The sequence below is a fragment of the Neomonachus schauinslandi genome, chromosome 4, assembly GCF_002201575.2.
Source record: "Neomonachus schauinslandi chromosome 4, ASM220157v2, whole genome shotgun sequence".
NCBI lineage: Eukaryota > Metazoa > Chordata > Mammalia > Carnivora > Phocidae > Neomonachus > Neomonachus schauinslandi.
Genome location: NC_058406.1, coordinates 60,524,242 through 60,548,257, shown reverse-complemented (window position 1 = coordinate 60,548,257; position 24,016 = coordinate 60,524,242). Strand labels below are relative to the sequence as shown.

Sequence of the window (24,016 nt, the reverse complement as noted above, 5' to 3'; positions counted from 1 at the left end):
GTAAGTGGAAGTAGGCATACGATGTGCCCATTTTTCCACAGGGGAGTAATAGAGTAATTAGCCAACTTACACAAGGCCACATAACTAGTAAGAAACAAAATAGCCTTCAAAATAAATCTAGAGTAGTGCTGTGCTTAAAGACTACACTGCTAGAATAAAAAAATTACTTGCTGTTGGTGACATTCAATTCAATTTCTTTCAACAAAAGTTTATCTAGACAGTCTGGATGTAGAGTCACCTGGGGAAACTTAATAGATACAGGTACCCAAGATCAACCCCAGGCCAATGAAATCAGAATTTCTGGGGGTTAGATTCAAGTGGCATACTTTTTAAAAAAGTTTCTGAAGTGATTCCAATATGCAGCCAGGATTGAGAACCACTGATTTAGCTATCTCTATGTTCCAGGTCTGTGTGTCCTGTCAAAAAGAGGACTCATTCTTCCTACCTCCCTTACCTCATATCTTACCATTCTCCTCTTGCACACTCTACTCCAGTCATTCTGTCCTTAAATACACAGAGAATTTTCCTGCCTCAGGGCCTTTGCACTTACCATTCCCTCTGTATTTCTCTTCTCCCTACATGGATGACTCCTGGTCAGGTCTCTCATCAGATGTTATCTTTCCCTCTTGCGCTATCTAAATGGCACCACTACTACTCTCCATTCATATGCTGTGCTTTGTTTTTTCTTCATAACACTTACAACCACCAATATATATTTTGTTAATTTGTTCAGTGTCTAACTCCTTCTAGAAGAATATTAGCTCCATAGGAATAAGAAAATTAATTTATTCACTGTAATATCCCCAGTTCCTAGAAGAATGTCTGGCGTCTAGTAAGTAGTCCATAAATATTTGTTGGATGGATGAGTGAAATCTAACTGGGGAAACCAGCATGAATAATCCTGCTTACAATACAACATGGTCCATGATGTGGTTCCTGCCTTCTGCTCTAATGCATCTTTCACTCTCTCTTCCTCACACAGTGCATGCCAACAATGCCAACCTATTTGAAGTTCCCTTAGGAAGTCTGATATTTCTCATTCTCCCCTGTGACTTGGCTCACACTGTTGTTCATTCTACCGGCCACTCCTTTCTGTTTTCCCTCCACCTAATTTACGCCCATTCATCCCACCTGTGCTCCCATGATGCTTTGTCACACCTTATTTACCACTGAATTTCCACACTGCTTTCAATCTATCTGCTTATTGCCATGTTTTCCCCATTGGAAAATGAACTCCTTGAGATTAAGGACTAAGCTTTTCTTCACATGTTGCATTCCTGGCCCTTTGCACAATGCCTGATACATGGCAGGCCCTCCATAAATGTTTGTAGACTGAATGAATAAGAGTTTAAATTAGCAGTGCAAAATGCACGGAAGCCCAGACAGAAAAGTGCATGGGGAGGAGGCAGCAGGGGGCACATATGGAAGGAAAGGCACTTAAAATGGATCTTGCAAGGTGAGGAGACCCCTTTTAGGTGAGGTGGAGTAGAGGGCTATCCAGGCAGAGAAAACCACACCAGCAGGGTCACAGGGACATGAAAGTGAATGGCATGTTTGGGGAATGACCAGGAGGCTTGTGTGCTGGGCTACAGGGGACTTGAGAGAAGTTGCTGTGGGAGAAGAGGTCACCGAGGGGTCCTGAGCCAGACTGGGGAGGACAGGAGGCTGCCAGGCAATGAATTTGGATTTTGGCCTGTCAGTAGTGGATATCTTTTTTTTTTTTTTGATATATTTATGTGTGTGTGAGAGGGAGAGAAAGAGAGAGAGAGCATGCATGTGCATGTGGGGAGGCGCAGAGGAAGAGGAGAGAAGGTATCTAAGCAGACTCCCCACTGAGCACGGAGCACGACATGGGGCTCGATTCCGGGACCCTGAGATCAGGAACTGAGCTGAAATCAGGAGTCGGATGCTTAACAGACTGAGCCACCCAGGCTCCCTGGGTAGTGGGTATCTTTGATGGTTTACAGGAGGAGGTGAATTGTCAGAACCCAATACTTGGCTGACGCTGCAAAGAATGAACTGGAAGAGAATACTGGAGTTAGAATCCTACTTCCAGTTCAGAAAAGAGATGATGAAGACCTGAACTGAAGTGGAAAATGAGAGGTTGGGTTGAACTTAAAACAAGCATGCAAACAGAAAAAGTGAGTAAAGTCAGTGGAAGCAGGGAAGGAAGGAATGGAAAATTACCTCAAACTTGGGTAATTAAGTAACACAGGTAGTCTAGAAAGAGAAGTTACTTTTTGGGGGAGTGGGGGGAGCAAAGGAGAGAGCAGGTAATGAATTTAATAGCAGACATTTTGAGTACAATTATTCTTGCTTCAGACGTTATAACTTCTCTTTTACTTAAACATTGGTGCTTGGTTATGTGATATATTGCCTTATAATGCTAAAGTAGAAAAAAAGTTGTTAATTGATGCTGGTTAACTACAAATTCTATAGTTAGTTATCGATTAAATGTTCGCTCCACTACTTATTAAGAAGATCTAAAACCGAAAGCCAATTAACCATGCCTGCCATGTACTTTTTTTAGTTATATTTGAAACAAATTCTGTATCATTTTGCCCATTGCCTTTTCCAAATATATATCTAATCTATTTTTCTGGTAGAGCCTTGAAAGAGTTCTTTTGAGAGCTTACTGCAAATAAAAACATAACACAGTATCCTGCCCCTGGGACAATTACAATGCTTCCAGTTAAAGCTACTCTCATCTCACTTCGCCTCATGCTGAGTTTACACATTTTAATTGTTTCATAATTATAGGGAACACAAGCAGCAGCAAACCCCAGGTTGTTTTGTCATGTTGTCTTCGTCCAGAGACTGTAGAAATCTTGATTCTGAGGGAGGGAGAAAACGAATTCATGTCAAAGGAAATATCTTTAAAAATAAGGTCAAAATCACAGCTAAAATTTTGAAACCCCAAGAAACCTCTATCTTATTTAAATGCTCACTTCCTTTCTTTTAGCTGGGAATATCAAAGATGAAAAACTGAAAATAAATGATATACTTTCAAGATTCAGGGTCACTGAAATTTGAATGACTTAGAAAAGTATAGCTGTAAGTATGAAATCCATTTTCAGATTTGTCATACAATATTAGGGACCAACTAGGAATGAAGAAAGAGACTGATGTCATTTGGGGTATTATTCATGGAAATCTCACCTCCAAAATCTGCCACCACAGCATGCCCATCCTCACAGAGAAGAATATTGTGACTATAAAAAACAAAACAAAACAAAACAAAAAACAACTTTGAGTAAACTTTACTATTACTGAATCCAGTGCCTTAAGGAAGAGGATGATATTTGTTTACCCAGAGGATAAAGAAGCTGCAAAAGATGACCAGAGATCTTAGGTTAGTGAGTCTGATTTTCTTAATTTTGCTAATTCAAAAGGAATATTTACAAAATCATTTTATATCTAACTTTCAAAGTACACAAAGTATTCAACTTTGGGTAGATCTTCTAAACTTGTCAAAAAGTCCCATTAGCTGAAGATCAGTTTTTCAAATCCTTGAGGTTCAGTTGCTAATACAATTGTAACAGACAGGGTCAAAGGCATCTCTGAGCATATGAGAGTCAGAGCAAGGGAACCAGCTTGCTGGAACCCTAGGCATAAGGACAGTTCAAGTCAGAGCCCGACATGAACACAGTAAAAGGACCCTTTGTGGAAAATGTCTTGGCCAATATCTTCTAGCTACAGTTCCAGGAAGAAGAGTGTTTTTAAGACTGACACTGGCAAAACCACTTTTTAAGTTCTTAGGGAAGAAAAGGTATAAAGGTCATCAAAATCTTTCCAAACCATAATTCAAGCTAGATTAACAATGTCCTTCCTTTTCAAAAAGTAAATCAAGACTGGGAAAGCCCCAAAAGAGGTCGCTCCTCCCACATGTTGGTGAAATGAGTTGTGGGATATCTTACGGACAAGCATATCATGATCCAAGATTGTCTTTGAGTGCTTCTTACTGAATGCCTTTCTTCATGCTCATTTCACATTTGGCTTGTAAATGAGTCATTTCAGTATTAGGAGATCCTCCACTGGATTTCTTTTAGTGTCCATAGGCTATACTATATTTATTTTATTGGCTCTATCCTTAATTGTTTTGCTTCGTGATCAATATAAGGAAAACACTATTATTTTCTAGTCCTGAATAAGTCCTGAATAAGATATTGAATCCTTTACATAAATGCTTTTTGTTGCTGACTGGAGCTTTATAAGAAAGTTATTTTTGAACTTCCGTAGTATCATTAGTGAATTTTATTTCTGTAATACAGACTTAATCCTCTTTTCAACTACCAAAAATCTAGACTATGTTTAAAGTCACTGTGCTTGGAAAAACCCAGTGTAGAAGTAATCAAGGATGTCAAAACAAAATCCCCAAATCCTCTCTTTAACTACAAATTTATCAGTTGCTACATGTGATGAGATGACTGTCATGATAAAGAACTTGATAGCATCAGGAGCTCTCTGGAAGTTCAAGTACAACAAGAAAAATGCATCTAATTTTGTACCACTAGATTCTTTGAAGGATTTATGGGAGTTTCAATACCACAATCCCTTGGTCTATCAAGGGATAATGGGTGTTACATTTTAGAGGTATCATTAAAACACATACTGAGCATGGATTCCCTAATCATCATACATTTATATGTATAGCATCCTATCTGTTATTTTATTTAATTCCAATTAGTTACCTAGAACAGTGGTTATTAAAAAAAATATATTTTTAGGAGTATAATCTCAACATGTAAAACAGATTTGTAAATGGAGCTGCTGCTCTAGTTCAATATAGGGAAAGGCTCCCAGAACTACTAGTTAAACCTTCACTTTTTCCATAATAGTAGTCATCCAAGCAATAGCTTAAAATCATGGATCTTGAGAAGCCCTCAGATAAGTTACATCTATATGGAATATTCAGAAAATTTCTTCCAAAGTAAATATTTTATATTATTAAGAATGATGTTATACCAGCTAGCTGGAGTTGGGGTGGAGGGTTTAGCAAAATTTTACCCTTTTATCAAAGAAATTTAAGAGAATTTGGTCACTGGGCCACCCAGTACATCACGGTATGAGAAGCAGGATATCTCAGGATGCATGGATTATGTTCATTGCTGTACCTCTGGTGTTTTTAGCACATGCATTACATAGAAGCATTCAATAAACATTTGTTGAACAAATGAAAGAAATAGAAAATAGACAGTCATGAGTACTTTTTGAATACCACTCATCAATCTACTGGTAAATATTTAGAATTCACAGAATCCTACAATTGGAAGAGACATTAGAACTAACTTAGTATAACCCTCTTAGTACCTAGAGGAGTCCAAAGCTCACAGAACTTCATGTATCAATGGAGATTACATAGGTAACTAGTAACAGTGAAGACATAGACTCTAGTTCATGAAGGCCATTCTCTCAGATCTTAGATCAGGGACTGGAAAACAGTAGGTGAGAAATGCATTTTATGAATTATTATTGTGTTAGGTTATGGACCCTTTCCCCCAAGCATGATATTTACTTTCCTCACATTATCAAGATACTCTGAGAGATGCAGAGTGAGGCAAGTTATGAATTTCATCTTCAGGGAACTTAAAATCAGCTGATAAAAATAAAGATGAATGTGGGTTATGTAAGACTTCAAAGAAAATAGTATAGGTTAAAAAAGGAAATTATTTTTGAAGTGGGACTTGAGGGAAAGTCTGTAAGTCTATAAATACAAATTGGCTGAATGCTGGTCATATACCAAGAAATTTTCTATATACTGGGATATAGTGGTGAACAAGATAGGCAAAGAGTTTGTGAGCTGATGTAGTGAGGAGGAAATGGGGCAGAAGATGAAGGGAGAAAAGAAGTCTAAGTTGGGGGATGATCTTAGAAAGGTCAAGAGTTGGGGATGCCTATAGTTTCTATCAGGAATTATAGGAAGAATATACTTCCTAATTGGAGTACATGCTGCAGAATAATGGAGGAAAACTGAGCGGAGATGGTGTTGGATTATTACAAGGAAAGATGAAAGCTGGGAAGGGAATTCTAGGCCTGATGCATGGAGATAGCACATTTTTATGCATAGGGGGCAATGCTCTGAAAGCAGAAAGATTAGTATTCAAGAATAATTTTAGGCCCTGGGTACAGAAGGCCAAAAGTAAAAAGAGTGGAAAATAAACAAGATAGGGTTAATCCATCAAAACATCTGAAAAAAAGTGTCTAGGTCTTGGGATAGCTTAGATATAGAGGACTAAAGGGAACAGAAAGCCAAGGATCATCCTTCATCACACTTCAAGTTTTCTAGTGTGGATTTCATAAGCACAAGGCAATAACATACCCAATTAGAAGGGATTGTCTTACTAAAAATCCTATGCTTTTTTTAAAGATTTTATTTGTCAGAGAGAGAGAGACAGAGAGAGAGCACAAGAAGGGGGAACGACAGGCAGAGGGAGAAGCAGGCTCCCCACTGAGCAAGGAACCTGCTGCCGGGCTCGATCCCAGGACCCAGAGGCTTAACTGACTGAGCCACCCAGGCATCCCAAATCCTATGCATTTTTATGAAAAGGGTAGTGGCTGAAGTGGGACGCTAAGAAACTTTAAAGTCAATGTTGTGCTTGGCAAGATTGGACTCACCAGACAAAAAACTATTATTTTTATCAAATTAAAATGAACATGAACTCGGATGCCTGGGTGGCTCAGTTGGTTAAGCGACTGCCTTCCGCTCAGGTCATGATCCTGGAGTCCCAGGATTGAGTCCCGCACCAGGCTCCCTGCTCAGCGGGGAGTCTGCTTCTCCCTCTGACCCTCCCCCCTCTCATGCTCTCTCTCTCATTCTCTCTCTCAAATAACTAAATAAAATCTTAAAAAAAAATGAACATGAACTCTTGTGTTCTTAACAAACAATAGCAAATTACACGAAACAAAGGATGAAGTGACAATTTAGGAACACAAGGCAATCTGAGTTCATAGCAGCAAATGGAACCAAATGTCAAAAAGGATGCTATGAAAATAGTACTGCAGAACTTCAGGAAGTGCTGGAACAAAATGAAATTTTCTATTTAATTCAAGATAGTCTTTTGGATTTGTCCACTCCTTCTCTAACCACTCAGTAACAATGGAAACTAATTTTTAGAACTACCTCTAAGATTCAGCCATTCATTTTTTAGTTAGTGCTGAGTGATAGCTCCTATCTGGAGTTAAATAAATAGAGATAGGCAGGGTGAAGCTGAGAAAATCTGTGCTAATCAGTGACAGCACTAAGGCTTTGTGGTGGCCCTTGTGGTGGGTCAGAGAGTCATCAGCATCGGGGTTGAGGATACCTAGGGAAGGGGATGAGCTTAGAGCTGAAGTCAGTTAAGACAGCAGAAGTGGTACAATTATTATTAGTGATAACTTCAAGAGTTTATTACTGAGATTTTTTCTGAATGGCAAGTTTTGAGAGGAATGAGAGTAGTGAAAACTGCGGGGCAGTAACAGCGAGGGTAGCAGTCAAGAAAAAAGGGAATAAATACTGGATGAGAGCCTCGTTTGGGCAAGCACTGATTTTTCCATTCCTCATGGATCCACTATATGGTTGGTATTAGCCTATGCACCCTATGGATGGATAACTGAGGATCACAGTGGTTGCATAAGATGGCCAGTATCACAGCTAGTAAGAGGTGGAGACAGCATTCAATTCTCAGGCTCCAAAATTTGCCTTTTTTAGGAGAAGCTGACTTCCACATCATCCAGATAGGCCCTGAGGAGCCAGGACTCTTCCAGCTTGATGTCTAGACAGAAATTCCAGAAAGTCTGCTCGAGTGAAGGAAGACCAGCCAGCTAGTGCTAAAAAGTTCTGTGTTCAATGTATGACTATAAGGTAATGAGAATGAAGTCAACAAGCTACATGGAAATAAATCTAATACACCTCTGATCCACAAAGACACATCAGGCAAACACTAACCTTCTTCCCTTCTAGAGTGTGGTTAATAGGTCACACGTAGATGAACGAAGCACAGTCCCTGCCAACAGGAAACTTGCAATCTGACCTGGGAATCCAGCTAGGAACACAAAGAATGTCATCAGGATCAAAAGAGTGAACGGAAACAAGGTGATGGGAATTCTAAGACTTCTTCTTCCTTAGGAGACCACCCAGGAGGTTCATTTTTATCTGTTTGCTTTTATATAAAATTCTGGGGTGGGGAGGCAGTTTTCTGTTACACATGACGCTTTACAGAGCATCTTCATGCACATAACATTTGGTAGAAATAGCCCTGTGAGTCAGGCCCTTTGGATTTGAATTTGATAGATGAACAAACCTGTCAGTAATTGATTGAACTAGCACTTTAGCACAAGTCCTACCATCTGGGGGGAAGGTATTGAGAAATAAGGGGCAGGAGATGAGAAGAGATAGGTTACAGAGAAAGGAAGGAGGGCAATGGTGAACAGATGTTGTAATATACACATATGTACACATAAGCAGTGCACACACACACACACACACACACACTTGCTGTGTGGAAACATCTTTAAGGGTGACATGCTGCTGAGGAATGCTCTCCAGATAGCAGTAGGTTTGGTAGCCATACAAGAAAGTTCGAGAGATAAACATCAACAAGCCCTTCATTCTTACAGTAATTTTTGGCATTTCTGGATTTAACATTTTGTTTTCATGTAAATGAGTGTGATTCTAATAGTCCGCACTGTTTGCAGACTTGTAATTTAGTTGTGTTGAGTGAGGCTCAAGCTCCAAAGCAAGTAGCTTAGCTGATGAGTGTGCCAAGTCAACCTTGCAGCATCAGTAGCTCAAAGGGCTTTATTGCTGTCTTTGGTTATCATGCATTACAGGAGAAATGGTATGCTGGAATGGCAGTCACCAACGTGGTTATCTGCACAGGTTTACCCTTCCTGCTGTGAAGGCCTCATTCTGAGGTAGAAACCACAGTGCCTGCTTTCAAAGAGATGACAATCTGATTGGGAATGAAATGCAAACTGACAGGAAGAGACATTATCATACATAAGCTAGAATGTAAAGTGGCTTTTACTGTCAGAGACCTAGAGAAGAATATAGTGACTGTGAGAATTAATTCTGGAAAAGATCATTAAAATAGAAGAGAAGGTCTTAAGAAATAAAGAGAAGGTAGTGTGTAGGAAAAGGACCTGGAGTCAGAATACCTGTTTTTTGCTATTGGTAGTCCCATGAATTGGGACAAATAATAATTTTAACTTTTTGAATCTTCCTTTCTCATCTTTAAAACTTTTGAGAGGAATGAAGAACGTTAAGAGATCATACACGGAGGGGCGCCTGGTTGGTTCAGTCGGTTACACGTCTGCCTTCTGCTCAGGTCATGATCCCGGAGTCTGGGATGGAGCTGCATGTTGGGCACCCTGCTCAGCGGGGAGTCTGCTTCTCCCTCCCCCCAGCTCCTTCTCTCTCTCGCTCACTCTCTCCCTCAAATAAATAAATACAATCTTAAAAAAAAAGAGATCATACACGGAATTTTGTAAATTCTGAACTGCTAAATAGGTATTGGTTGTTATTAATACATGGGGGACCTAGCTTACAGAGTGTTTGTACAACTTACAAACAATGCCCTTTGTAAATGATAAAGCCATGTACTTGGTAGGTATCAAGTGATGAGTCTTGGAAGCAATGTGACTTTCTGAATCAAAACCCACAGGAGAAACTGACTTCACTATGGAGTATTTCAACTCACTCTTAGCCCTAGAGAGTCTCTTCTTCCATTCCCATTGTCTAATTCTATAAAACTATTGCTGCTCTGAAAAACAAACTGAGGGTTCTAGAGGGGAGGGGAGTGGGAGGATGGGTTAGCCTGGTGGTGGGTATTGAGGAGGGCACATTCTGCATGGAGCACTGGGTGTTATGCACAAACAGTGAATCATGGAACACTACATCTAAAACTAATGATGTAATGTATGGGGATTAACATAAGAATAAAAAAAATAATAAAATAAAACTTTCAAATATACAGAACCAAAAAAAAAAAAAAAAAAAACTATTGCTGCTTTGACTGAATGACTGCATTTCACCTAAAGGAATCTTTGTTCTCCTGACCGCTTTGATGCCACAGTGTTTGGAGTTGCCTCCAGCTTTGTCTTTTATCATGAAGCAAATGATTTGGGTCAATTGTTTACGTAACAGAACTGACTACTTATCTCTTTGAAATGTCTGTCCCTTACAGATGACTCCACAATAAAGTTCTTTTAACCTTAACAATGCATGCACTTAGCAGAATACAAAATATAACTGAAGGCAAAATTTACTTCATCCAATGTGAACACAATCCATGCTCTGACCTTCAGTTCTTTCTTCCATAGTAACACAGTTCACCTTCAGAAATGAATAAGCTGTTTTCAATGTGGTGGGTGTGTGTTTGTGTGTATGTGTGTGTGTATTTATATCTTTTAAGTATTTTCTCCAATTTTCTTTTAAACAAAAGTGAATGGAAGTTAAATTCTTTTTTTTTTTTAAAGATTTTATTTATTTATTTGAGAGAGAGAGAATGAGAGACAGAGAGCACGAGAGGGAAGAGGGCAGAGGGAGAAGCAGACCCCCTGCTGAGCAGGGAGCCCGATGTGGGACTCGATCCCGGGACTCCAGGATCATGACCTGAGCTGAAGGCAGTCGCTTAACCAACTGAGCCACCCAGGCGCCCTAAATTCTTTTTTTTTAAAGATTTTATTTATTTATTTGAGAGAGAGAATGAGATAGAGAGAGCATGAGAGGGGGGAGGGTCAGAGAGAGAGGCAGACTCCCCGCTGAGCAGGGAGCCTGACGTGGGACTCGATCCCGGGACTCCAGGATCATGACCTGAGCCGAAGGCAGTCGCTTAACCAACTGAGCCACCCAGGAGCCCTGGAAGTTAAATTCTGCTGGTTCTTTTTCTTTATGACATTTTTTTTTTTTACTCCAACCTCAGAACTGAGTTAATTTAATGAAGTCATTATGTAAGCATCATGAGTCTTTTCATTTTAATTGCCTATATTGAAAATTTACCTAAAGTGCTCAAATGATTCATAATCAGTTGGTTATGCACTATAGTCCAATACTAATTGTCACTATTAATCAGACTGGCCTGATTATTAGACCATTTTCCAATTCTGACTTTCTTCCAGAGCCAGACTGAAGTTCATGATGGCCTTAGAAGGTTCAAGGTGACTTGCTACTCTCACTCTGCTACCATTAAGACTTTTTTTTAAGTCACTTAAAAAAATCACATAAATATTAATTCATTTTTTTCTGAATTATAGAGCCATGTAATTGTTTGTGTCAGTTGCTACTAACAAACACTAGTTTAAGGGCACCATGGCCAACCTCTCAGTGTCCTTATTTGAAGAGATGACAGCCTCAGAAGTGTAAACCGAATAACGCAACAGCAATGCTCCCCAGACTTGCTATAAGCCACTGTTTTCTGATAAATGCCTGAAGGTGATTAACTTACATGATTAAAGACACATGGCTATCGGCATGCCTGGAAGCATTCCAAGGGTTAAATCAGTGGAAGCAATTAGGCTTCATTTTGAATCTCATCACACTGTGAAAGTCATTAGTTTACAAACACATCTGCCTGACAAGCAATCATTCAGACCTGATGCTGAGGAGTCCCGGATCTGCTGGCTGCCACATTTTGCTGGTGGTACTACTTGATGGCCCAGAACTCTCTTTCTGCTCCAGACCTCCCTCTGGGGAGTTACCACCTTCTTGACTTTCAGCAGAGGCAACTACACTGTTCTTTTCTATTAAGCTCCCCTTAAAAACCCTTTCTCAACCTTCACCACTACCAAACTAAATGTGGCTCTGTACCTCTCAATGTGTAATCCCCGTACCCTCATCTGCTTCCAGTTTGTTTCAAGTATAATGTAAGGTGCTTCCTAGATCCTTGAAATGCAGTACAGCTCACCTCTCCTCGCTTTGGAGCTTTGTGCCCTTTCCTAAAAAAATACTTCCAAGTCATGTAGATCATCTCCTTGCAGTCACAGATGTATTCTCGCATGCTCTCTCTCTCTCTCTCTTTTTTTTTTGACATTTTTCTTCCTCTGATTTTATCTTTCTATCTCTGCTTCTTACATCATACAGAACAAAAACAAATAAAAAAACTCAGTATCTTCATAAGGGGTGACTGCTGGGGAGCCTGGGTTTGAGCCTCAGGCAATGGAGACAACATTTAGGTTCAGAGATATTTGTTGATATTTCCTTATTATGTATGTTGTGTGGTGATTGGACCCTCGGCAACCACCTCAAGGCCCCTCACAATTTCGGCTGCACACAGAAACCTGGTTAACAATTGTAGGGTTACATAGGAAATCAGGTACTTTCTTTGCTTCATAGCCTAATAAAGCCTCCACCTAATATTCTGGACATCTTTGTACCTTTGGGACCAACATAAACTGTTCCAGGGCTCCTGCCATAATCAGAAGATTTTGTTGTTGTTTCTGCCAGGAAAGTGAGGCCACTGGAACTGTATTTTTTTTGAATTTTATTTCCTCAGGGCACGCCTCCTTGACAAGGGCCAGAGAATCCCAAGCCTAGGTTTCCCTGTTAGTCCCTGTGAAGCTAGTTCTTCACTAAAAATGAAAACTGTAATTTTATTTTTCATGCTGCCAGAAAGCAACCCTACTTGGCTTCATACATACTGATTTAAGATAGCTTGTATCTACCATTGGTTCTTAAGAAAAGGCATGTCGGGGAAAACCCACACTGACAGCAAAATAGACCCCCAAACTCATTCAGGAATAGCGATATACAGATCTTGAACATAATATAGGTAAGAGAGAAGGAGTTTACCAAAGCCCCATATCATTAACTTCTAAACACTGAAAGCCTAATTTCAGTGAACTCTCGGAAACCATGGAAACAGAACACTCCAATGAATGCAAAGGATTGTAGAACCTTGACTTTTTCTAAAACAAACTTCAGTCTGTCAGTAGACGTGTATTTGAAGGCTTACCTCTAAAGCTATTGGATTTGTCCCATTGCCAGTGGGATTGAAGAGGTGGATTATAAGATTTGTATTGTGGTTAAACCCATTTATTGAGAGTAAGGTGAAGAAAACACCATACTCTTCACTTATTATTTGCTCAACACCATGAAATGCAAGTGGAAGAGTGATAGTGACTGAATAAATTGAAAGACACACACTCATGCTATTGATTGTGAGGTTTCTACGAATTAGTGTCCTAGAATCAACAAGCAAGTATAATTGCTGTTTCTAGGTATGGCTACAGTTTTGCTTATGTCCAGGGTATAACCGTATGACGATGAGGCATCTTAGGCATGCAAACTGCAAAATCTGAACTCTTTTTTTTTGTTGTTTTTGTTACTGTTTTTTTGCCAAGGTTACCTGATTCAGCCCCTGACTAAAAACTGTTATTTTTCCTGCTTCACCTACTTCATTTTTCCCTGATCTCTGAGGATCTAAGCATGTCTCCAGCCTCTGTTAAGTGTGTTATATAGATGCTAAGGGCGCCAACGACTCCTACTGAAAAGTGTGCTAGGACTCTTCCTACCCATGTTTAAGAATCCAGATCCAAAACTGATTTCTTTGGCAACCTGCCTTCTGAGCATAAACAGTCAAACACACAAGGTCTGTTTTAACCCTCTATCTCTGCAGGATAAAATTAAATCCTGGACGCTAATGGGGACAAAGAAACAAGGCCAGAGAGAGGAGAGATTAAGAACACAAATATATAAAAACACGTAAGAGAAGAAAAATCTTTTGAGTTTGGCGTGGCAGGCACCATTGATATTTTGTGTGCCAAGTTTCCTGTTTAAAGACCCTGAAGTAGGTGTACATGTGTTGAGCAGAGGAGGGCTGAGCTTAAAAATAACAACTGAGAGGAGAGCTGGGCTTTATCAGCAAAGAAGGTTTCGTGAATTAAGTAGAGCAGCTTCGGACCTGGGCAACTCCGTGAGAGCAGGCGAGGCGGCTCTATCTCTGACAAAAAGAGGCTATGCTCCTGCAGAGCTCGACCTCTAAGGGAGTGTCTCCTTCTAACCTGAGCCACCAATGAGTGTTTAAAAAGTATGGCTTCAGGGGAGTGTGTTTGCAGCCCTTTGGGAGGCAGGGATTTGTAGGGAACTCAGGAAAGGAACCGTCTACCTATTGAACTAATCCGAAGCTATGGCTTTTACGGTGGTATCTCTATCTCTTCTTACCACAGGGAGACTAAATGCCCATATTTGTGCAAAAGGCCAGGTTAAAAATGTACTTAGTCCCACATGCCTTCCATCAAGGACACTTTGAAAATTCAAAAGAAACGAACAGGTCTATTTTTTAAAAACTCACTGAACCATTCAGCTTCTCTTCAGTTGCTGAGAAGAGGAGCTGTAGGTTTTTTTTCAAGACACTAGATAGTCTATCCCCATGGGATAGAAGTATTAGTCACAGAAATATAAGTTATCAACCATGACGGTTTAGGGCTACTTTAGTTCTAACCCTTTGTCAATGCTGTGTGACTGTCCCCACAATACCCTCAGCTCCTGCCTCCCCTTTGTTCACGCTGTCTTCTCCAAGTTTGAATCCACTTCCAATTTCCTCTAAATAAATATCCCCATTTTTCAACATCCCGTTCAGTGATTTCTTCTTAGCCAGGCTTTCGCAGTGCTTGTCTCCAATAAGATTATAAGTTCCATAAGAGTAAGACCCATGAACCAGGGAAATAATCGGTGATCAATAAACTCTTATTGAATTAAAATTTCTTCTTGATACTGGAGGAATAAATGGCAAGAAAAACTGGAACAATGGGGGAGATTTTATGGGGGAGATTATATTCAGCTGTAACTTTTCCTAAATTCCATAGAATGAATTCTGTAGTTACTCAGGTCAAATTGTTGTTTCATGTTTCCTATAAAGGTCCAACTTTGTGACTCTGAATAAATTCTCTGAGACTTAATACCTTAATTTTCCCATTTTACTCTTACTCCAGGCAAATTCTTATCTGTCAGCTACCTATATAATCAGCATTTACCCAACAAATATTTGGGTAATATTTATTTGGCATCCACCACACTGCTAGATATTATGCAGGACACAGAAAAAGCTTTAGAACAAACCCACCTTTCCAGTAAAGATAAGGAAATGAGCTGAATAAACACTTCTCACTCTACCCTCTAATCACTGACTGCCATGCATAAGGCTGAAGCTCTATTCACCCCATTTACTCATTCCCCATGCTTTTCCTGACCTCCTAAATCCTAGCCTTGCTTCAAGAACAAGTTGAAATCTTGCCCCCTTTTTGAAATCTTAGCCAAATATTCTAGCCCACACCAATAAATCTGAGACTAAATGCCAATAACACAATTTTCAGTTCCATACATTTGGTACTTTGTACACGCTCTGTTATTATTATTTTTTTTCTTTTTCCACATATCCCCTATTTCCCCAGATAGAGTAAAACTATTCTTTTTTTTTTTTTAAAGATTTTATTTATTTATTTGACAGAGAGAGACACAACGAGAGAGGGAACACAAGCAGGGGGAGTGGGAGAGGGAGAAGCAGGCTTCCCGCTGAGCAGGGAGCCCAATGAGATGCAGGGCTCGATCCCAGGACCCTGGGACCATGACCTGAGCTGAAGGCAGACGCTTAACGACTGAGCCACCCAGGAGCCCAAGAGCAAAACTATTCTTAAATGAGTTTTTTATCCTCTGCTCTCTAGGACTTGGCAAATTATAGCAGCTCAAGGAACATCATGATTGTGAATAATCAGTGTAGCTACAACATCCTGCTTTTTTCACAGTAATCCTCTGGGCAACATTCTATTGTTCTCCTCCCTTTCATAGTCAACGTTCTTGAAGGCTTTTCTTACACTTACTTCTTCTACTTCTTTACTGACCAGCTCCTCTTCAATCCACTAGTCTCATCTTTTTTTCCTTCCACTCCAATAAACCTTTTTTCCAACATGAACATCTGTGCTGCTCAATGCCATAGACTCTTTAGTCCTTGAACTATCTAATCCTGAGCCCTTCTTCTTCCTGACCAAAGTGCAGGCTATCACCATGAATCAAGTTACCCAAATAAGGACCAGGGAATCTTCCTTGATTCCTCCCTGTCCTTTAAGCCCTTCATAAAATTAGTCACCATGTCCTATTGATTCTGCTTTTCTGGTATGTTCTACCCCTGTCCAGTTATGCTTTCTATGCATTGAGCCCTTATCCCCTTTTGACAAGTCAGCAATCCAAAACAAGTCTGTTAGTATCCCATTTGTAGAAAGTATTACCTATGTATTGCCTATAGGAGATCTTCTTTGCTAGGCACGGTATTAGGCATTAGGTAATAATAATAATTAACCCTTATATACACCATGTACTTGGCATGGCTCTAAGCAATGTGTGTTAACCAATTATAGTTAACAATGTCATACAACCCCATGAAGTAGATATAATTATTATAACATTTTGAATATAAATGGAATTGCAGCAAGGTTAAGTAACTTCCCTAGGGTAACACAGCTAGGTACTTTGAATTCCTCATCTCATTTACTCTCCACTGTAGCCTTATATGGTGATATTAATATTTCATCTTACACCTAAGTATTTAAGGTTGAGAAGCTTAAAATAATTTTCCTAAGGCCACCCATTTGGTAAAAGTGTCAGAGTTGTGATTAGAATCCACATCTAGGTGGCTTCAAAATTCGTTTGCTCTCCTCCACACATGCTTTGACAGTTGCCACACAGAGTGATTTAAGAAAAGTTAAATTGGGAAGTATGGACTGAATTTCTCATCTTTTGCATTAATTTGGGAACATTTGTTTTGAATATTGTTTTTAATGGAATTAAAGGATGAGTGTTAAAATAGTGAAGTCTATAAGTTAAAAGAAAGTAAGTACAACAAAGCACAGAAAATAGTGACTAAGGAGAAAAGGCTGAACACAGAGAGGAAAGAGAAAACAGGACCAAATGAAGAAGACAGAAAGGGTGGGGGAGTGGAGGTGGTCCAGGTGGAGGGGACCAATGGGAGCTGAAGGAGGAGCTAAGCTGAAGCATGAATTGCCTCCATGGTGTTTAGAAAATCTAATGAGAATGTGTTAATAGAAATTGTGATATGTGACTAAATAGTTCAGCAACATCCATATTTCATGATGTTGGCTTTATGTGACTAGGTTACTCAGGAATCTACCAGCTGAAACAAAACCAAAAGATACTGGGTGATTTTATTCATGCTTACCAACAGCTACCCAGACTTTGCATGCAGCATGGAAATGACAGATGATTAGTATTCTAAAGAAGTCTATAAACTATCCAACAAGTTGTGGATACTTTGTATTCTGCACTTACCCAGTACTGCAGAACATTTTGTTCCTAAAGAATTTAGTACGCTTTGTTTTTTTGGGTTTTGATTTTTTTGGGGGGGGGGTTGGTTTTGATTTGTGTGTAGCTCTATTTAACTCTATAATGATGGAAACAACAGTTGTAAATGTTACCCACACACCCCGTATAGTCAAAGAAACAAATGCAAACATCAATTTGTGTCTGGTCTCTCGGAGATGATGAAAGTTGGTTAAAGAGTGTGGGTGGAATGTGGAAAGAATACAGGACTGGGAATCAGAGCACTTAGGTTCAAATATCAGTTCTGCTATTAAGCCTACTGAGTGACTTTGGGGGAAGAAATTAATTTACTGAACTTCAAATTTCTCTTATTCAGGATTGTGAGTTTAAAATAAAAATTAAATGAAATAATACTTGTGAAAAAAATTCATGTGGCATACACCTGACACATAGTGTTTTCTCAATAGAGAAATAAATAAAGGAAATGAAATGTCAGCATCAGAGAATTAGTTGATTTCTCAAAAGAAAGATTGAGGATGACAGCTCAAACAAATGATATATTCCTCATAATAATAAATAATAATAAATACATACATATCTCCACTTTATGACACATAAATGGGGATGTGTGAACAATTTTAAATATTGAGCAAAAGAACAAATAACCTTAGTTAGAAATCACCTTAAGGCGTTAGGTCTTCTAGAAGATGTGCTAACCCTTTATGTTTCCAAAGATTATAAATGATTACATATCTCAAAATGGTTAATTTAGCCCTCAAATTTAAAAGCCATTTCTTAGGAGGAGTAGCTTCCTAAGAAGAAGCCATTACACTGAAAAAAATTAAAAAGCAAAGCAATCCAGGGCTTTTGTTTCTTCCCTGACTTGCATGTTACTCTTAGTTTTTCAGATTTGGCCCAACTGGGAAAACTTTCAGAAGGTTCCTACACAGAGAGTTTTGTGATCAGGAGGACGTTTCATGTAAGAGTACCTGCAGTAGTCTTCTACACAGTGGACCTGACAAGATCCAGCAAATGCCCACTGCTATGACATGACTTATGTCCTTACTCTTGCCAGCTTTTCAGGTTATGTCAGTCCTCTTATCCTTAGCAATCAGATTAAGTAGCCTCTCCTAGTGAAGTCTGCCAATTTCCTCATTTTACAACCATCTTCCTTTCTAGTTTAAACTCTTACAGCTGTAGTGTAGTAGAATGAACAGTGGATTTAGAGAAACAAAACTTAGACTCTAGTCCAGCTCTGCCTAGAATCTTTTTTAAAAAATTACTCAAATTATTTATTTCTTAATATGTTGCCTTAAATTCTCTTATCTTTAAGAATTGTCTTGTCAGGTGATGGTAAGGATTAAACAGTAAGTCTGTAAGACCTTAGTGATTTGCAAAACACTATTAAATGTTAACTCTTCGTCACTTATATGTACTTCTGGATCCTCCACTCAGCTGCAAGCACCTTAAAAGCATGAACCATCCTTTTCATGTCTTTGAATCTTCAGGGATTAGAAGTTGGTGGCTTTTTTGTTTTTGTTTTTTACACACTGGATATTCAATAGATATCATCCATGCTGGCAGTGTTGTAAGGGGTTGTCAGATATCAGGAAGAACATTTAAATGTCATAGGAACTCTTATCCCAGTAATTTCTCCCCACCTAGAAGCCAATGGGTATCTGATGATGACTATGGATGGAGGTAAAATATGCAAAAGATAAGAAAAGAGCAAAACTCATAAAAATTCTGGACAGTACAAGTAAGAATGAGCCATTTTTTCCCTTTTAAGGTGGCATGAAATTCGAAGTCAAACCATTACTTTCAAAGATTGATAAAAGTCACATTCCCGACTTGAAAGAGGTACCGTGTGATAATGTTTCCTCTGACACTTATTACAGCTATTGCTAAAACTGTTATCTGTGGAACGTTACATCTTAATGCCGACATTGCCTTGTTACAGCTTAAGTGGAGGCACTGCAGTTTGACTGCAGCTGCTTTATGACGTGATAAAGAATTCTGAAAGTTGCGATGCTGTTTGCAGTGTCCTTTCCTGATAAAGTAATAGTGTGGGAGATGTATGTTGGTATTTGATAATTTTGAAAGCTTTGAGAAAGCTACAACAGCTTGGCAAAACATAGCTGGCCAGAAAACTTCTTTGAAGTATTTCTCAAGCCCTGTGCCTATCCTCAAAGTGAAAGTCAAGAAAGACACTTCATGGAAGCAAATCCCAGCACCTGCCCCTGGTGGTCTTGCTAGAATTCTTTCTTGTTCTTTTCTCCTTTTGTTTGAGCAATTGGATGCATACAATGGATCATGTGAAATCTGAAATGCTTATTTTCAAACAGCAGTTTTTAATGTATAAATTTAAACATAGAAAACATCTAGCAAATGTTTACTTGCAGTTTTACTCCTCCAAATATGTTAGGATTTCTTCCACATAATTTCTGGCTTATACTTACAGAGATTTCTACCTCTGGTAGTTACACATGCATGAAAATTCATGCAAATCTATTTATTCAATCATTTCATACATATGTGGTAAAGGACCAAAATGAACATCTCAACACCAAATGCTAGTGAGATGTGCAGCAATGGGAAATCTCCTTCATTGCTGGTGAGAATGCAAAATGGGACAGCCACTTTGGAAAACAGTTTGGCAGTTTCTTACAAAAGGAAACATGACTCTTACCAAAAGATCCAGCAATCATGCTCCTTAGTATTTACCCAAAGGAGCTGAAAATATGTCCACAGAAAAATCTGCACATTGATGTTTATAGAAACTTTATTCACAATTTCTCAGACTTGGAAGCAACCAAGATACTCTTCAGTAGTTGCATGGATAAATAAACTTTGGTGCATCCAGACAATGGAATAATTTCAGTGCAAAAAGGAAATGAGCTATCAAGCCATAAAATGACATGGAGGGAACTTATTGCATATTACTAAATGAAATAAGCCAATCTGAAAAGACTGCATACTGTATAAGTCCAACCATATGACATTCTGGAAAAGGCAAAACTATGGAAACAGTAAAAAGATCAGTGGTTGCCAGGGTTGGTGGGGAGAAGAAAGGGAGGAATAGATAGAGCTTAGAGAATTTTTAGGGCAGTAAAACCACCCTGGATGATGCTATAATGATAGACACATGTCATGATAAATTTGTTCAACCCCATAGAATGTATAATACCAAGAGTGAATCATTAAGTAAACTATGGACTCTGGGTGATATGACATGTAACACAGGTTCATCAACTTTGTAAATATACCCTATGCATGTATTGGGAAAGAGGGGTTATATGGAAAATCTCTGTAACTTCCTCTCAAATTTTCTCTGACCCTAAAACTGCTCTTTTAAAAAAAGTCTATTAATTTTTTTTAATGCACATCTCTCCCAAAATTTTTGTCTTTTGTCTTTCTTCCTGACTCATATGCCACTTGATTTCATTCTCTCTTTGGATACTGAGTATTTTCTCTTTTGATGTATAGCTATTTATGTTATGCTATACCCTTCTAAAATATTGCAAAATCTTTGAGTACAATATATATTTTACTTATTTCTATACTTAGCATGGTGCTTGGCATATAGCAGTCATTCCAGAAATGCGTATTTAATGAATAAATTAAATAATACTTAGCTTTTGGGGCACCTGGGTGACTTAGTTGGTTAAGTGTCTGCCTTCAGCTCAGGTCATGATCCCAGGACCCTGGGATCGAGCCCCGCATCAGGCTCCCTGCTCGGCCGGGAGCCTGTTTCTCCCTCTCCCTCTGCCCCCCCGCTTGTGATCCCTCTCTTGCTCTGTGTGTCAAGTAAATAAATAAAATCTTAAAAAAAATAATACTTAGCTTTTGCCATCCATTTATATTTATTATGCTACTTTGATAATATTCCATACAGCATATTAAAATATATAAAATTATTATATCAAAATTTTCTAGCTGATAGCAGAAAACTAGGGAGAAATTTTGCCTGAAAAACAATTGGCTGTATCATTTAATACACATCCTGAATATCTAAATTGGAAGACACAGGTTGTTGGGTACTCTTGAGCTTCCTTTTGAAATATAAAAAAAAGAATCCACAAAAACCACAAAACACACATACACATTTTTACACACACATCACAAATACATATACTCACAAATTTACAGGAGCACTGAAATATGTACACAATATACAATAGTACAAATCAGTGATTTGCTAATCTTTTGTGTGTGTGTGTGTGTATGTATGTGTGATTTGCTAATCTTTTGAAGGAAACAATCTTTTTTTTTTTTTTAAAGATTTTATTTATTTATTTGACAGAGAGAGAGATAGCTAGAGCAGGAACACAAGCAGAGGGAGTGGGAGAGGGAGAGGCAGGCTTCCTGCCGAGCAGGGAGCCCGATGTGGGACTCGATCCCAGGACCCCAGGATCATGACCTGAGCTGAAGGCAGACGCTTAACGACTGAGCCACCCAGGCGCCCTGAAGGAAACAATCTTAACTGCAGCATGGATAACACAGTGGTTTGAATGGTGGCCTCAAAAAGATATGTCCATCTTCTAATCTTCAGATTCTGTGAATATTATTTTATTTGGAACACAAGGGTTTTGTAGATGTGATTAAGAATCTCAAGATGAGATCATTCTGGATGATCTGGGTGGGCCTTTAATCCAATGGCAAATGTCCTTATAAGAGACAGAAGAGGAGGAGACAGAGACATACACAGGAGAAGGTGATATAAAGACAGAGGCAGAAATTGGAATGATGTGGCCGAGAACCACCAGAAGTAGAAGAAGCCAAGCACAGAATTTCCCCTAGAGCTTCTAGAGAGAATGAAACTCTGCTGACACCTTAATTTTGGACTTCTAGCCTCCAGAACTGTGAGGGAATCAACTCCTGTTGTGTGAAGCCACCACATTTGTGATAATTTGTCATGGCAGCCATAGGAAACTAATATAGATGGATTAGATAGGAAAATAATTCTCTGTTAACTCAAACACAGAACTTTGAAACAAAGCAACACCAGAAACCAAGGAGGAACTAAGAGAAGGCTCTCAAATTTTCCTTCATGCATATCACTTATCCATTATGGGGGACCGTTCAGCCACATCTAAACATTTCTTGGGAAATTATAAAAATTTTTAATGATTGAAGATATCCTACAAGCATCCAAGAAAAAAACTAAGTTAAACAAAAGAGATAAAAATCATGTTTACTCTAGGTTTTTCCTTGGTGACTTTGCATGACAGAAGGCAATAGAATAACAGTCTGTAGCATTTTGGGGGGATAGGGTTTTAACTAAACCATTGTGCTCCCACTCATTTACTGAACAATTACTTATCGAGAGGGTACTATATGCTAAGCCCTGTTAGAGTCACTGAGGATACAGCAGTAGGCAAATCAGAAAAAAACTTGTTCCTCTCATGAGACTTACATTCAAGGGGGAAAAGATAGACAACAAACAAATACCTATATATCATATAGTGATAAATATCAGGAAAAGACACAAAACACAGTAAGGTGGAAAGGGAATATGGAGATAGGTGTTCTAGTTTTCATAAGTGACTCAAGAAGCCCTCTCTGAAAAGACGATCTTTGAGCAGAGCTTGAAGAAAGTCCAAGAGTGAGCCAGAATGATATCTGACACAGTGTCCCAGAGGGGAGGAGTTGTAAGGTGCAAGGCTCTGAGGCAGGAGTGTGCTTGGGGGCTTTAAAAGCAACTGCCCATGGGCCAGCCAGAAGGGAGAACTTTGAAAGATAAAAGTGGAGAAGCAAGAAGCAAGGGAAGGGAGGGTGAGCCTGAGACTCCTGTGAAGGAGAAGGAGAAGGAGGGAGGATTAGGGAGGAAGAGTCCCAAAAGGCAACATAGTTCTAAGACAGTGTTGGCCAGTGGGAAGTCCTTGAGCCAAAGTTACCTGTTAAAAAAGTTCATTCCTTGTAGGAATGGGCTTGCATTAATACCCTGATTGTGCAGAGTCATGGCTGGGAGAAGCCTATGGGAAATGTGTCCCTGTCTTGAGCATGGGGATGGATCAAGAAGAGCAGCAACGGGGGCAGTCAGTTATGTTCTTCACAACAGATCTGGGGGGCACGTTTTCATAACTGCCACAACGTCTAATATTGTATCTGATATCACAAAGGAAAGATGGCCTTCCATCTTTTATGTATCTCCTAAGAACTAGAATTATGTACCTCCCAAGGACTAAAATATTCTTCTGTATAGCCACAATGTCATTTTTATGGCCCTAAAATTTCACACTGATGCAGTTACATTATCTAACCTGAGATATCTTTTAAACATTCAAGTGGAGATAACCAGAAGGCAGTTAGCTGTAAGCTTCTGAGGTTCAGTGGAGAGTAAAAATGTTAGAGACCACCAAGCCAAGCTTTTATTAATATCTAAAAGTAATGAGAGGAAATTATCAAGATAGTCAGAGGCTCAAATTACACACACATCATGGGGTCTTACACAAAGATACACTCTAGAAGAAATGGATGGAAAATAAAAAGACAGAAACAAAGGAATTGTAGTATAATAGAACTCTAGAGAACATTATTACCAGCAAAATGTATAGGTTTCTTTCAAATCAGAGTGGTGATACAGCAAAATTAAATTGCAAGAGTGAAAATTATTCTTGAAAGACAAGATCTTTAATAAGAATAAGAAAAATGTATTAATAAAAATCCATGTATCTAATTCCAGATCATATTAGAAAATATTAAGGAGTGGGAAATAAAAGCATATTAAAATCCTTGCTTTCAATCAGGGGAGTCCAAAGTTTTGATATG

At 39.0% G+C, this 24,016-nt stretch overlaps 1 protein-coding gene across 1 annotated transcript in view; it reads right to left on the bottom strand.

Moving 5' to 3' along the window:
* The window catches only part of LOC110570142 (serine/threonine-protein kinase TNNI3K), a 302,970-nt gene that overhangs the window by 90,345 nt on the left and 188,609 nt on the right, over positions 1-24,016 (bottom strand). The window contains exons 18-19 of the mRNA XM_021678116.1: positions 3,160-3,212; positions 2,782-2,834 (exon numbers count right to left, since the gene is read on the bottom strand). Of these exons, the coding sequence (XP_021533791.1) occupies positions 2,782-2,834; positions 3,160-3,212 (106 nt within the window). The remainder of the gene's footprint in view (positions 1-2,781; positions 2,835-3,159; positions 3,213-24,016) is intronic.